Source organism: Lycium barbarum, chromosome 12 (assembly GCF_019175385.1).
Source record: "Lycium barbarum isolate Lr01 chromosome 12, ASM1917538v2, whole genome shotgun sequence".
Lineage (NCBI taxonomy): Eukaryota > Viridiplantae > Streptophyta > Magnoliopsida > Solanales > Solanaceae > Lycium > Lycium barbarum.
In genome coordinates, this window is record NC_083348.1 from 79,702,925 (window position 1) to 79,719,917 (window position 16,993).

The 16,993-nt window shown below is 35.6% G+C and overlaps 1 protein-coding gene and 2 long non-coding RNA genes across 4 annotated transcripts in view; 2 read left to right on the top strand and 1 right to left on the bottom strand.

Moving 5' to 3' along the window:
• The window catches only part of LOC132623758 (probable leucine-rich repeat receptor-like protein kinase At1g35710), a 68,061-nt gene extending 63,630 nt beyond the window's left edge, over nt 1-4,431 (top strand). For both annotated transcript variants that reach the window (XM_060338571.1, XM_060338572.1), the window contains 3 exons: nt 3,496-3,748; nt 3,827-3,979; nt 4,078-4,431. In XM_060338571.1, the coding sequence (XP_060194554.1) occupies nt 3,496-3,748; nt 3,827-3,979; nt 4,078-4,152 (481 nt within the window). In that variant the 3' untranslated portion in view covers nt 4,153-4,431. The remainder of the gene's footprint in view (nt 1-3,495; nt 3,749-3,826; nt 3,980-4,077) is intronic.
• On the bottom strand, nt 774-3,457 carry LOC132623769 (uncharacterized). Its single transcript, XR_009576418.1, has 3 exons — nt 2,909-3,457; nt 1,949-2,015; nt 774-1,019 (listed from the first exon to the last, which is right to left on the bottom strand). It is a non-coding gene; the product is annotated as an uncharacterized LOC132623769 (long non-coding RNA).
• Nucleotides 4,432-5,957: 1,526 nt separating the features above from the next.
• On the top strand, nt 5,958-7,862 carry LOC132623768 (uncharacterized). Its single transcript, XR_009576417.1, has 3 exons — nt 5,958-6,820; nt 7,291-7,396; nt 7,547-7,862. It is a non-coding gene; the product is annotated as an uncharacterized LOC132623768 (long non-coding RNA).
• Nucleotides 7,863-16,993: the final 9,131 nt, after the last annotated feature.

Consider the following 16,993-nt stretch of genomic DNA (forward strand, 5'->3'; position numbering starts at 1 on the left):
TTTATATGTAAAATTTTACTAAATTTACAATAAATAGTAGATATGAACCCATAACTTTAGAAATATAATGGTTCAATGCTAAAAAAATTAAAAGGTTGAACCCCAAGAGTTTAAATCCTAGATCCGCCTCTGGATAGGACACCTCCATGGAGTCGGGGCCCTTCGACAACAAAGGGATACTTTATCTACAGCATGAGCATAGGTCGTAGTATGTATGGGATGCACCGGTATCCTCTAGTAGAGTGGTCCGTACCCGTTCGGGGGAGTCAGCATGGGATATTCTAGAGGCTATTCCCCCACATCCTCGTGTCATAGATATACTACGTCGGGGCGGTATCTACCGGTGCATCGAGGTTGGTCAGCTTGTGCACAATAAGGCTTTAGTGACGGCCATGATTGAGCGCTGGCGACCGGAGACCCATACATTTCATCTCCGCACTGGCTACATGTCACGACCCAACCCCGTAGGCCGTGACTAGTGCCCGATCTGGGCACCCGAACCCATCTATTAAATATTATCTCAAATTCTATCAACTCATTCTAGTATATGGCGGAAGCCGACAAGGCTTTATTTCAAATTTAGGTAATTTCCAGAAAAAATTCGGCAGAGTTTCCTCTGTTTTACGGACTATCCAATATACCCTGCACGCAGAAAATACCAACGAAAGCCACACAGGGCTAACCAAGCAATATATAAACATATGCGGACCGGCCGCCTCGGCGTATAGAGTCGCCCAAACAACATATGCGGACCGGCCGCCTCGGCGTATGGGATCGCCCAAACGACATGTACATACATTCATACAGAAAGACCTTAACCCACAAACATGTCCACAGACCTCTAAACAAACCGACAGAATCATATGACGGGACAGGGCCCCGCCGTACCCATGAACGAATATATACAAATGCACTAATAAATATATATACCAAAAGTATAAGCTTCGGAAAGAGAGGAGCACTCCGAATAGCAGAAAGGGTGTCCTAAACAGGTGGATCACCAGGCTGTGCGTCTGTACCTGCGGGCATGAAACGCAACCCCCGGAGAAGGGGGTCAGTACGAAATATGTACTGAGTATGCAAAGCAGAAGGTACAAAAATAAATCTGAATAATAATCGAATCAGATATATAGAAAATAATACATATCAAAATGTCTATTTCCAAAGTATAAATTATGCATAGGGCACTGGAAAATGTGGTCGCCCGCCTGTCGATGGCGCCACAACACAGCATAACACCAGAAAGTTTCAAATCTCCGAATCCCCGTCACACATCACAACACAGCATAACGCCAAACACAGCATAACGCCAAACATAAGTGGAACCCGGCCCTCGAGCGAGGAGCACGGTGAACCATAAACACGGCATAACACCGGAATGTATCAAAAAGCGCACGACAACAGAACCGGCCCGGGAACCGGCGAACGATATCATAGTAGGCACGAGCGGAGTAGTGAGGAATCATATGCATAAAATCATTATTATAAATCCGAAGGATAAGTAAAATAGTCATATTCGAAATCGGAATGATAATTATCACTTTTTGATTCAAAGTTGTCGAATTTACATAAAGGGCGTCGCGGGACCCACGGACGAGTATAGACCCGAACTGAGCCCGCCTATGAAAAACATACTCATTTTATATCATACAAACTCCTACGAAAATTTCAAAGCAATCCGAGCTTTTCTGAGGAAATTATGGGCGTTTGAAGTTTTGAAATCGCTAAAGAATGAACTTTAAAACAAAAATCAGCTTTCATGTAATCTTTACAAATTATGGATTCCAAGAACATAAGGATCAATGTTTTGCCATGACAAGGCAAGGATGCCAAAGAACAAATGCGATTCATAAACATGCTCGGATTGTGAGAATAGAGTTTCCTCGAGGCTTATATCATAGCCTATTTTAACTAAGGCATGCCGAAGAAGGAGGATTACTTTACATACCTCAAACGCTCTCCAATACGATCCAAACTCAAGCTAAATCCAACCTATGATTCGGGCTGCCCAAGGTCTACAAACAAGCCATAAAATGCCAAACATTAGCTAAAGACTTTTTGGGCATTAAATTCCAAATTTGCCCTTAATTCTACAGAAATTTGGGCAGCATTTCCCCTGTAAATAGGCCACCCCGAGAATTTAACTCGGCCAAAATAATCAACAACAACAACAATAACCAACCTAGCAACATCAACAACCAATCCGGAAAGCAATACAACAATAATAGCTTTCTTTTCCATCATTCAACAACTTACATAAATTCACTTTGATGACTTGCATTCAAGCCAACGTCGACGCTTATACATTCACATACTAACCCGAACCCATACCAACAATATTTAAGGACGTTCTAAGCAATTCATACAACATTCCCAACAATCCAAATTTTTCTCCAACTTGGCCGAATTCAGCCCCTAAACCCGAGACACCCCTATAACCTTTCCTTCATTTTCGAATCATGATTTGTACCCACAATTCACATTCTAACAATGCTATTTTCATCAATATACAAAATACATTAAATGTACAATGATCTCCAAATCAGTTCACAACAACTACAACATCAATTTGAGTCATTAGACATTCATTTCCAACATAGAATTCACAATGACGATGACTAAAACATTAAGCGATATTCATTCGTTCATTGTCATATAATATGACCCATTTCGACCAACACTACACATATACATATGTTGATGATTCTTAGCCATCCTACACACTACAACAATTTAACATGCTACAAGGAATTTATTCAACAACCCAATCACAATACCAATTTACACGGCTAGCACACCCATCACACAACCCACTTCCAATCATACTATATTTCATGATTTCCAACTACTATAAGAGACTACAACATGAATATAACCTTCATAACACAAAAACATAATGAATGCTTACCTTCCTTCTTCAACTTTCCAATAGCCTAGGGTTTCCAAAAGATGAAAATAATGGGTTGATCGCTCCAACGATGCTTCCACGCTACTTAGGGACCTCAATATAGTGGGTTTACATCATCAAAATAATTTTTGGAGGACAAGAAATGGAAGTTGATCTTTGTTGCTGCTGGCCGTGAGCCTCCTTGGAGGTTTTCAGCTTTGCCCCTTTTTTTTCCAAGTGTGGTGAATGAAGAATAATGACTAGAAGTCATCTTTTATCTAATATAAAGAGTGTACAATATCCCTTGGCCCACATTAATGTGTTGTCCCAATTAAAAGATGACACAAAATTGTGTGGGCCAACCATGGAAGTTGTGGATGATTTTCTTCTTCCAATTTTTCACTTTTGGTCCCAAATTTTCCTAATTGTTCCATACCAATAAATTCATGCACAACTTATATCTCAAAATAAATTCGAAGGTCAAGAATCCCGACTTTGTATCCCAAAATAATTTTGTCCTTAGCTTATCATAAATAAATCCGGATTATTCCACTGTACAAAAATACGGGTTCTAACACTACAGATATCCCGTCGACTTCTTCTTCCAGGCCGTCGACTTCACAGAGACCTGGATATACGCCAGAGATGTTCACACATTATGATCCTTGGATATCATTTCCACAGGCGCCAGTTAGTGATCTACATACGGGAGACAGACATGAGGACTTAGACTTGGATATTATTTTCGATGACTACTTTCTTCGTCCTACAGCCAGGCCTACAGCACCATCTGCATCTCCGGCTCCGCGGGCCGCTCAGGAGCCCTCTCACATGTCATCTCAGGAGCCCGTCGACACACAGGTTTATTTTTTTACCATAAAATAATATATTAATTAATTATTTTATTAATCTAAACTAAATTATTTACATGTATTATAGGTTCATTCTTCTGCGCCTGTGGACCCGTTTCCTCTTGTTCAGATTGGCCCGTCTCCACCTCCAGCTATCGCTCCGGGTAGCGCTCAGGAGACCGTTGAGGAGCCAGCTAAGGACCCCTCTGACCAACCATCTCAGGAGGCCGTCGACACACAGGTTTGTTTTTTTACAAAGAAATAATTTATTAAATAATTGTTTATATGTTATTTCATGTTTAGTTTATGAAACATTAAATTGTTTATATGCTATTTCAGGTTCATTCTTCTGATCCTGTGGTACAGTCTCCTTCGATTGAGTCATCTCCTGAGGCATCTAATGAGGCTACTTAGGTTTCGACTGCCGCCGTCTCCCACAAGAAGCATATTTTCACCCAGGACCTGAAGAAGGGAAGAAATGATGATCATGGCATAAATCATCCTGTCATTAAGAGGAGGAGAGAGGATCCTGACGATAGTGAGGGTGGTGGGGTTAGGAGGATCCTTAGGCCTTAGGGGATTATGTATTTATAAATAAAATGTACATTTTATGTTAATATTATATATATTTTTGGGTATTATTTTTTTAATGATAATTAGTTATTTTAGTATTTATTGTGGATTAATAGTAACTCGTGCAACGTCCTATATTAATTAGAACCCTATAAAATATGACAATTAAACTTAAAGATAACAAGTTTCCTAACTTACTTCGGAGCACTTTACAACCCCTAAAACGACGATCCAAACATCTATGTATACTTGATATAATGAAACGACATTATTGTACACTAAAAAAAATATTAAGCTTTATATAAAATATTTATATTCTGGCGTTTTGAAACGTGACTAATCTTCGGTCAAAGTACGAAAAAAAAACTTAAATATAACAAGTTTTCAAACTTACTTCGGAGCACTTTACCACCCCTAAAACGACGATCCAAATGTATATGTATACCTGATGTAATGAGCCGATATTATTGTACACTAAAAAAATATAAAGTTCTATATAAAATATTTATATTCCGGTGTTTTGAAACGTGACTAAGCTTCTGTCAAAGTTCGGAAAAAAGCTTAATTTTGAGTTTGATTTCCAAAGAATAAAGGCTGGGGTGGGGGGAAAGAGGGCTTCACGTACAAAATCTGTGCGTGAAGCCTACTTTGTTTTTTTTTTTTTTAACGGGTTACTTTGGTTCCAATTTTTTTTTTTTTGGGTTAAAAGTTCCGGACCCTACTTACTGTGGTGAAGAATCTATACTATATTAAAAGCACGAAGGGCCTTAAAAATGTTGATTGAACTTTTTGCCCTTCATTAAAAACTCTGCAATAGATAAAATTGTCATTTACTATTTTTCTAATATTTAGAATATTACATAATTATTTTCCTAATATTTAAAAATAGTCATTTAATTATAGCCTTCTAATAAACTCAAACTATAAACCTATTACTTTAACATGAAGGCCTTCCATTAAACCCTATTATTTAGCAAATTTATATATTTTAGGAGTCCCTAGCCGCCACTATTGAACCATCTTTTATAAACGATGTTTCCAGCAAAAAAGAAATGAAAGTCACCATTCCTTCATTCATTAACCTGGTAAGAAAATACTTTTATTTTTTTTTATTTTTTTCGTTAATCATTATATAATATTATTTTTCAGAGATTGTGGGATGCATATATTGTCATATTGTATTTGTCCAATTTCGTTATTGCATAGTTTTTTTGTACTAATAGGTAAGATGAAATTGTAAGTTACAATTATTTAAAAAGATCGATTAAGATAATTATTTTGGTATTAATTGTGACATATTTGATACTTTTTAGATCAGTTAATCAAGTTCCAAAATTGATTTTCTATTTTCATATTTTAATCTTTTTGGAAAAAAGTTGTAATTGTCCAGTTTCATTATTGCAGAATCTTCTTCATATTAATAGGTGAGATGACATTGTTAAGTTTTAGTTATTCAAAAAGATCATTATGACCATTATTTTATAATTAGTTGTGATAGGTTGAATGTTTTTTTCACATCAATTGCTCAAGAAAATGTTTCTTGAATCTTCATCAAGCCATCAAGCTAAGGTATGTGACTTTAACACACTTCCTCTGTTTTTTTTTTTTTTTTTTTTTTTTTTTTTTTTTTTTGCATCATTGAAAATTGCTGATCGATTGAACAAAGATTGCTAACTAAATTTCCATAACTAAAAGTAAATTATTACATTAGTTTTACTTAATAAAGTGATCTATCACTTTGAATCCAATGTAAATTAGGACTCCTTAACCGCTGGGATTTACCATAAGTCAGTAGGACAAATTATGATTGGTTTGAAAGCGCTAATATACATTATTTTAATTGCATGTAAAATGCTAATGAAGTCCTAAATTAAAAGGGAAAATATTTAAGTATTATTTTTTATATATTATGCTTGGAGTAACGAGGGCTAATTAAGGCTTTGTTGGGTTTTTGAGTATGGATGTTTCTCTTTATAAGTTCGTATAATAATAATTATGTGTGTTTTTAGGGTAAATACATCGTGTTGTATGCTTGATTAATTGCGATGCCTTTGGTCTAATTGTCTTGTTGGCTATTGCATTGTTTAATCATATTACGTTTGTTGTTTGTTTGGTGCTTCTCCTAAGATGAGATAATAGAAAAATTGTCATTTACTATGTTCCTAAAATTATTATATAATTATATTTATAAAGTAATAATTATTTTTTTGGTGATAGAATAAAAAATCGTCGTCTATGTACAGTCGGATTTTCGTTTATTAGCGTATTGATTTTATTATTGAATATTTGGATTCAAGTTAGGTTTAGATTATCTAAACCACCATAAGTGTAGGATTCTTTTATTATCAATTAGTATTTGTATCTTCTTTTTGTTTAGTGTCATAGCGAACAAGTAAAGAAGTAATGGCCAAACGAAGTTGTTCAAGGCGGGCATCCATCCTTCCATTTGTCAAACGCATCCTCCGAACCAAAGTTAATTAACTCGAAAGGAGAAGAGCGTTTGGGGAAGGTAATTTTACTTGTGATATGAGGTAGGGTTATGTAATAATAGATGCTTGGGCATTTTTTTTATAAACAATTGTAAGTTGAAAGGTTGTTAGTCGTGATTTATGTTTACAATATCTCATATACGATTATTAATTTAAAATTGATGTATGTATAAATGTTGTATAAGTTGTTTGGATAATTACATTCGTAGAATAAGATTGGTTCAGCATTCCAACTCATATATCTTTTAAATTCAATTTATTTTTGCTCTATGATTTATTATAATTATAATTACTCCTTTATTATGTAATGTCAAGCTAATCATATTTTTTACGGAAAAAAGTAGATTTGATTGCCTCTTTCAATTGACTATGTTATACACAATTTTAAAATTACGTTATTTAAGAATAATCATTGACTATGTTATACACAATTTTAAAATTACGTTATTTAAGAATAATCATTGGCAATTTGTGTTCTTGCATCTAGCAGGCGGGTATCCATTTTTCCATTTGATCAAAGGCATATGAGTCGGAGTAATTCAATTAACTCAAAAGGAAAGAGCATTTGTCTGAGATAAATTTACTTGTGATCTAAGGTAAGATTTATAATAGTAGATGTTTGTGCGCTTTTGATAAACAATTGTAAATTGATTAGGTTATCTAGACTACAGTAGGTTTATGATTCTTTTATTATCAATTAAAATAATACTTGTGTCTTCCTTTTTATGTTTTGGGATTCACTTTAGGTTTCTAAAATTTAAAACTAAGAAAGTTGAGGAGCTGACAACTTCTATAAAAGAAGTCACTGTTCTACATTGCTTATCATGAATGTCAACGAATAACTCTCAAGCCATAGCGAACAAGTTAAGAAGGAATGACCGAAGGAACTCACTAAAGGTGGGTATCCATTCTTCCATTTGATCAAAGGCATCCAATTAATTCAATTAACTTGAAATGAGAAGAGCGTTTGGCGGAGTTAAATTTGTTTGTGATCTAATGTAAGATTATGTAATAGTAGATGGTTGTGCATTTTTTATAAGCAATTGTATATTGAAAGACTGTCAGTCGTGATTTTTGTTTACAATATCTCATATACGATTATTAATTTAAAATCGATGTATTTATAAATGTTGTACAAGTTGCTTGGATCATTACATTTGTACCATTACCTAAAAATGCGGACGGAGGAAATGGTAAAATTTGTCGATAATCCTATTTAGCGATTGATTAACAATGAATTATTAAAAAAAAATCTTAGTTATGAGCAATTTAGCAACGAAATTCGTAGCTAAATCTATTTTTTTCTATTGTGTTTGCTATCAAATGAGATACACGCTTTGGTCACGCGCAAAGTGCGTACGCTAAACTAGTATATTTAGAAGAATATCTAGAATGGTCTAGTGTAACATCTTGAATAATTATCTTACAGAAATATCTAGATATTCTAAAATATTACTAGAAGATAAATGTTACTCGAATATTCTTGTAGATGTATCCTTTGTGTCAATTGATTGAAAGATTAATTGGTTTTCACCAAAGTTCGCTTGAATCTCATTTCCTAGTCCCTGAAAATTAAATCCATCGTCCAAATAGCCTTCAAGCATGCTCACTAGTTTTCGGAGCTAGTAGACCCAAGGTTAGGTTCCGATTTCAATGATGAGGAGACGTTGAGGATGATTAAAGTGGCCTTACTATGTATTAATCCATCTCCAGCACTAAGGCCAAACATGTCTGCAGTAGTGAGCATGCTTGAAGGCTGTTTGGATGATAGATTTAATTTTCAGGGACTAGAAGATGAGATTCAAGCGAACTATGGTGAAAACCAATTAATCTTTCAATCAACTCACACAAAGGATACTGATCACTCTTCTTCAGCCTTCCCTTCTATATCCCCCTCTGTATAAGAGTCTTTGTTAGCTCAATGTTGTATTAGAAAAGAGAAAAAAGTGATGACGAAGGAGATGTTTGTCATGAATAGAGGGAAATCTAATTTAAAGTCTATGTTTTAGTTGTATTTTTCATATGGTCTTTTTGGTCCCTTATGTCTAGTTAAGTATTTAAGTCTGGTTAAGTAGCCTTTTGATATTTTCAGTTAAGTCCTAGAGTTTGTTACTCAATAGGACAGGGGTGAAAGGGGGACAAGTGGCCGTAATGTCAGTAGTCGTTATAGTCCAATTGTTGGATTTGCTTATATATTCCAGCTGCATAGTACTGGATTTTGATCATATATGAAATCAATACTTCCCTTCTTTAATTCTTCCTTTTCTATCTTTCCCTCTTTCCTCTTCTAATTTTACACTTCAGTAACTAATTCGCTCTTGTTACAAATGGTATTAGAGCAAACTGGGCCTCCTCCTCCTCGAGCTACGATGACACGTCGGAACTATAGGGATTGCGAGACGAAAAATAAGGGCAATGCGAATCCAACTCTCTGCCTTTGTGGACAACACTGGCAAGAGGTTTGAATCCTTGGGGTCAAACCAAAATCAGTTCCAAACCTAGCTTGATGAAACACGTGAGACAAATAAGAAACTGGAGCTTATCCTTTCGGATATGAATTTGTCGACATCGGTTGTATCAGCACCAGCTTCACCGGCCACAGCCACGGTCAATGCGACTCTGCAGGTCACCCCGGAAGGAACCGCAATAGTTCAAGCTACTTTGGAAACCAGACAAATATCAGATAGCATATCAGTTTTCACTTCACAAGCTCTATTTACACCGTCGACGTACCCTGTTGGTCCAACTCCTCCCACTCAAACTGACCCTTTATCTCAACCTAATACCTTAAAGCCCAAAATCAATTTCCTTGCTTTGGATGGTAATAACCCTAGGAGCTGGCTCAGGAAGTATGAGAAGCTCTTTGAGCTCTATGATATACCAGAACAAGAAAAGTAAGTTATGCCTCAGTTTATGTATGTGATAGGGTGGATGTTTGGTTTGACAGTTATTTGGTCAATCAAAGTAAGTGTTGTTTGAGGTCTATAGAAGGTTTGGCAACATAGACCTCATGACATTGTGGGTATTTAACAAACTGATGCAAGTAGTTTGAAGAGCTCACTATTATATGACCATACTCAACCTTTTGCTAAATGAAACTCACTATGTATCCAGCTTTAGTGGTTTGATGCCTCAGCTAAAATCCTTAGTCAAATTAGCAAAACCCACAACCATATTAGATGTTTATGAAGTTGCTAAACTCTATGAAGGATATTCAGGGCATCAGTGCCTTTTGTTCCTACCAGATCTGCCCCAACATTTAGAAGTTGTTCTTCAACAGTTAAACAAGAACAAATTGTTTGCTAAGAGAAACAAATGTGAGTTTGGGCAATCACTGTAGAGAAATAGTAGAAGAAAAATTAAATTGGGAGACCTTCTGCTAGCCCAAGATCGTTAACTAAGATCGGAAGATTCAACTAAAGAAGAGGAAGCTATGTAAAGGAGAACAAGACTTCTTGAATTGGCTTGAATTACTTTGAAGGTAGTTGTGTTGGGTTGATTACAAATGTACAAGACCATCCTTATTTTTAGTTGTCTATGAATGATTCTAGATACTCTTCTAGATACATCTACAAGAAAATTCTAGCAACCTTTATCTTCTAGTAACACTCTAGAATATCTAGATATTTCTATAAGATAATTATCCAAAATATTACACTATATTCTTCTAAATATCTATGATATTTATTCTTCCAAAAAAAATTAACTTTAATATTTCACACTCCCCCTTAAAGTAATTTTTTGGAAGCTACCCCAACCTTGTCGCAGAAGAACTCAACTGAAGCTTTTGGGCATGCCTTGGTGAAGATCTCAGACATACTTTCCTGTCTCCTCTTGCTTCTTCAAATGACAAAGGTTTTCCGCCATTAATTAGGCCTACAAAGAAGCATGAATACGTATCGGCAAACTTTTCATCTTTGCAGCGAGCTAGCTTAACAGTATTTCTTTTTGGCCTTTGGGAACCACGTAAATCATCTCTATGCTGAGTTTTACATTCTTGAGTTTCCAAGCTCCCGCTTTCTCTTAGCTCCTCCGTAGTTGTATTATTTGGAGAAACACTTGTGATGGACAAGTTCGAAACTCCAGGGTTCAATATTTTAGAACCCTCTCCTTCTGATGTTGCTCCGTAATACAAGAAAATCTCAGTAGTATCAACCACCTATCTCTCCATGTGAAATTGAGCGTTCAAGGTCAGACTCTTCATTAATTTGATCGTTAGCTTCTGCATCTGCTTTCAGTATTTGCTCTGAGCTAGTGATTGACTTTGATATGATAGATGATTGACCAGAGACTTCAACTTCCACTACAACTCCCTCAATGCTTTCTCCGGAATGGTCACCATTACCATATATAGTAGGGGTGGGCATTCGGTTCTTCGGTTCGGTTTTTTCGGTTTTGGTTTTTTGAAAGTGGACACCGAACACCGCACCGAATTAATTCGGTTAGGTTCGGTTTTTTGAAGTTCGGTTTGGTTCGGTTTTGGTTTTTCTAATTCGGTTTTCTGCTTGTAAAATGGACTTTCTTTTTATTTAAAAATGAGCTATTTTATGTTTTTTTAATTCAAAATGGTCTATTTCAATTCATCGACATGTTTTGTGCCTCGCTTCAAGGCTTAACTATGTAGACAGCATAAGAGAATGATCACAACATGATATACTTAGCTATGTTCATGCTATGTTGGTAGCACCACTGTAACTTCTGGATGATGTAAATGATGGAGTTGAATAACAAATGGATAGAGGAAGTTTGTTCATGGAAATGGCATTTAACTACTAGACAATAACATAACAAATCCGTTAATCCACTAAAGGTTCTTGAGCATTGCAGGGACACATGTTTACTTCCTGAGTAACCATAAACATTTAACATCAAAATGAGTACATAAAATAATTCCTTTTGCTAGTTACATAAAAGATTCAATTTTGTTTGTTATAATTTCTTTTCCTACTAGTTACACAAAGAGACTTCCAAAACAGTTTTAAGTCCATATCTAAGATCATCTAATTTGCTCTCAAATTTCTTCAAAAAAGAAAAATGGCTCAATCAGCAAAACCAATTTCGAGTCCAGTACCTGATGCGTGGTACCCAACCCTAGCTGTGTTTATGCTTGCAATTGGACTTGTTGTTACTGCTTCTCTCTTTATCTATGAAGCTACTTCTCCGAGGAAATATCACAATCTTGCAACTGGGACTGTTGCGTCTGTTTTCTTGGTTTTGGATCCTTGGATATATTAATTTGGATCAGTTAGGGATGGGCTTGGATAGTTGGATATATTAATTTGGGCCTAAACAGTGGAGTGGGCTGAGTGATCTGAGGGGTGTAAAAAATATTTAGCAAATTTTCGGTTTAACCGAAAAATTGAAGAATCGGTGAACCGGAATCGAACACCGAACCGAACACCGAATTTGTTATTAAAAAAAACCGAAATCGAACCGAAATACCGAAAAAACTGAAACCGAAAAACCGAATTAATTCGGTTCGGTCCGGTTTTTTGGTTTTCGGTGTTTATGCCCACCCCTAATACATAGTTTCAAACACTGTCAACTCAGGTTCTACTTTAACATCCTTCACGTCCAGACTTTGATTACCAGTTTCAGCATTTGGTTTTGATTACCTCAGTAGCGGCTGCCATGTCACTAGTCTGAATGTCTTAAAAATCTTGCTTCTTATTGATGTCACCAATGCCTTCCTTCTCCACGTGATGGACCGTATCATATTTTGTCACAATTACATCACAATCATTATGTTCTCGGAAGTTGGCAAATTTAGATTCATCTCCAGTGAGACGGCATCCACATCTTGAATTCACGATCCAGTCTCTTTCAAAATTAAGGGAAGCCAAGACATCTACTGCTCGAGTCTCAACTAAGAAGCACCTTCCCCAGTCTTCTTCTTCTTCAGGAGCTCTCTTGATTTGAGCCATGTTGCTTTCCTTGGCTCGGTAAAATCTTTTTATGTATCCTATTTCACCACATCGGTAATATTTAATAGTCTTCTTACCATTATTAGAAGACTCTTCCTTCTGTCTTGGCGAACTTAAACCCTCTTGGAATTGAGAATACGCCATCTCTCTTGAGCCACTTTGCTTTTGCCTTACTTTAAGATTCCTTTCGTTAGCTGTAAGAGCATTTCCTTCCCCTTCTTTGATCGATACACCAGCCATCTGTTTGGCTAGTAGCTCTTGTGATGGCAACAAATTCTCAAACTCCTCCAAGAATTGTTGTTGAGCCCATCCTGGAATTGATGTAACAAAAAGAATATATTCTGACTTCAAACCCCGAATGATAGTTCTTCTCATTCGTGCTTCAGAGATAGCCTCATCCGGATTTAATAAAGAGATCTCTGAACATAAGTTCTTAATCCTCAAAAAGTACTCCGCAATAGAAAGATTACCTTGAGTGGTGTTCGCCAATTCATTCTCCAATATTTGAAGTTGGGCTTCATCTTTCTTGTTGAACAAACGATCAAGGGTCCTCCAAATTTCATGAGTTGATTTGCACCTTATAATATGATCAAACAAGTTGTGCGAGATGGACCTCTTTAGGATGAACTTTGCCTTCGCATTAATCTGCTTTCAGTTCATGTATGCGCTGCTATTTTCCGATTCGTCGGTAGGAGGACTTATGTAACTACCATTAACAACATCCCACAAATCTTCACCCACAAGTTATGACTCCATACACGTCTTCCATACCTTGTAATTGGACTGATTCAACAACTCCATCCCAAGTCCATTAACACGGCCACTCAAATCCATTCAGAGAAATCAATTGAATCTTTCACTTACCCGATCTTGAAATAAAACCCAGAAGCCAATCTATGGCTATGGATCTGATACGCACAGTTCTTTCAATTTCGTCAGATTATTCAGTTCCACTGGCCACTCTCCTCTGAAATTATTAGCAATGAGATTGCTGCACCAATCAAAGTTCATAGAGTTTAGAAAGAAATCCAGCACACAGTTGATCTAATCTTGTAGAAACACACTAGTATATTTTAAGAGCAATCACTCCTTCATTTGAAGTGACGAAGCTATTGGAAGAGGTGGCTTGCTAAGCATAGGTGAAGTAAAACAACTTTGAAGAAGCATGTGCGTCAAGTAGTAACACTCAGCACGCTTATACTTTTGCAATTCTTTTTCTAATCTTTTCTCTGATCCTGTCAAAATAATATCTTTCTCCTTTTCTTGTTTGTTCTCCCTATATCATTTTCTACTCTGACCTTTTAGTCATTACTACACTTTGACGATGTTTAGTTAGAATTGTTGGATTAACTTTGTGATTGTTGTATATGGTATTGAAAATAGTAGTGTCAACTGCAAAATTGATGTTACAAATACTTAATTTCCATATATAGGTAATTTATTGTTTCTTCCCTAAATTATAGGCTTTACTTAAAAGAAGCATACAATGTGTCTTGCTTCTCACTAAAAGCTCTCAGAAGCAAGTTGAGTCTTTGAAGTGCTTTTGAAAACACTTTGGAGATGTATTTATCTCATCAAACATGAAAGACAGTAACCTAGATGGAAGCATAACACTCTTATTATCAAGTAAAATATTGACCTTGTCTTCAAACCATTCTGATCAGAACATCCTTACTTGAACCATATACTGTACCACTATACAAGTCCGAACTAATTGAATACTAGTGTCAAAACTCGAATCGTTTTTCCATTTCCATAAAGGATGTCATTAGCAATTCCAAGTTGCACATTATCCCTTTCCTGCAATAGATTTGGTGGATATTCATCGTAAGTACACTTACATAGCCTTAATACCCGAGCCATATCCTAGACGTCTTGGCTTCTCCTTTCTATAGTGCCCGAATGTACCAGAGAAAACATTGTCCCCAAGGACAACCTGAAACTCGGGTACAACACTCAATGTGAGCTCATCGGCTCTAACCAGGTGGATAGGTTTATCAGCATATGAGCTAGTGGGATTTACTAGTAAGCTATCCTGTGAATTAATTTATAAGTGTGTAAACTGAACCGAACACCAAAGTGAAAAAAAAAAAGTTCCATATAAAGTATAGTATCTATGCATCATGGTCACTTTGCAAATACTGCTCACTCAGTCTTTTAACATTGGATTGTTATAGTCAGAAGCGAATTCAGGATTTCAAGAGGATGGGTTCACCATTAGCTATGGGATTTTTTGATTTCTTCTGCCTTTGGTTCTTGCAGCTTAGCGCCTATGGTTTTTTTTTTTTTTTTTTTAATTTCTTTTGCCTTTTGGGACTTGGGGTAATTAGAAGTAAAGGGGGAAAAAAAGTCATTAGATGCAATATAAAAAAAAACGCGTTTTTTACTTTTGGGTAATTAGAATTATAGAAGAAAAAAGATTTAGAATAATATAAAAAATAAAAGTTAAAAGGCTACTTTAGAAAATAAGAGCAAAAAACAAAAACGCGCAGAGAGTTCGAGTTCAATCCCAAGACCTTGAGGAAATAAACACAGTCCCTAACTAGTGCTCCATTCAGCCTAGTTTGATCATGTGTTCCTTCAGTTGATATTAGATATATTTTCAAAATTATACACATAATATATCGATTTTAGTCGAGTGACCATGCGTTCACGTGACCCAAATTTTAAGCATAAATTCGCCTCTGGTTATAGTCTACTCCCTCAACAAACATTCCAATTATATTTCTTGCTTTATTTCAGCTTTAACTCCCTTCCACATCTTCCACTACAGAATACAAACAGTAAATTGACATATTAAATTAGTTAGGAAAAAGAAGAGTAAGGAAGACTTACAGCATCTCTAAATTAACCAGCTTCTGCCGGAAGCAATCCATTAAAAAGGTTAGTTTCAAAACTCCTGAAAAAATTACAATGACTTCAGGAAACTTCAAGTATTCATGTATATATATTCGATCCACGTGAGAAGATTGGAAGCAAGGGGGAACTTACAATCTCTTAAGTGAGGTCATATTTCCTATGAACTCTGGGACAGCCCAGATAAAGGATTATTAGAAATAGCCCAGGAAAACTTCAAATTCATGAGAAGCCCAGGATCAAAAGTATACATTTTAATAATGCATAATGAATAAATTGCCTCACATGACTTCCAATGTGGTAGATGCCCATCAGGGGAAATTGTACCGCTTAAGTATTTGCGGTTGAGATCACTGCATGCAGTAAAGGTAATATCATAATTGTTATACCCCATTTTAACCTGGTCAAAATAGAGTACAACATATCGATGATTCATATATTATTTAACTTAAGGAGTCGCCACCTAATTATTATTAAAGGTGAATTAGGATACCTATTTTAACTAAATAAATGCTTAAAATTAACTCCGATTAATGGTCTACTTAACTAATGTGATTCTAGGTAAGAGTTCTTAGTTCTCCTAAAGGGAAAGGATAAGGCATCCTTTAAGATTCGTTAAATACGATTAACCGACCAAACTTAAGTTAATATAATATAGGCAAAAGTATATAAAATAATAGATTGATAAAGACTTTTGACAAAATTTTATATTTTTTTTTTTAAAAAAATAGGAACAGTTGGAGAACTTACGCTTAGAAGTAGCATTAAGCTGACTGATTTGAAAACTATTTGATAGCTAAGCGATAGAAATTAATAGAAAACTTTAAACTTTTGTCCAGCTAAGTTCCTGGCACCTTAATTAGAAAGAAACTTATTATGAAAGATAAAAATCTGATTCTAACTTGGCATTAACAGGCAGCTTTAAAACTGGTTTGACTCAAAACCCCAAAGTTAATTGTGAAACAAAAATAGACTCAATCTTACAAATGAACTGAATCCTACAGTTCTTTTATCACGTTAATGCTGAAAGTTATAAGAAATCTCATTTATCTTTGCACTTAAACAACAACCTATTTTCAAGAAAAACTTTAAAGACACATTCAAATCATTATAAATATCTTCAGCTTCCCTTTGAAAAATATATAGTTGATTTTGAAGCTTTTAGAGTCACAAAAATTGTAGTTGAACCATTCGAGAGGTGAGCTCAATTAAGTTTCAAAAATAATATTACTTCTCAAGAATTTATAAAGCTGATATCCCCATTACCCCTCTAATAGTTAAAGTATTCTAACTTCTAAGGCTGGTAGTTCTAAATAAGTAAGATATACAATCAGAACTTAGAAAAACCGAGACAATTAATCACAAGAGAAAATTAAACAATGCAGTAGTTATTCTCCCCTTCCTCCCTCTTTT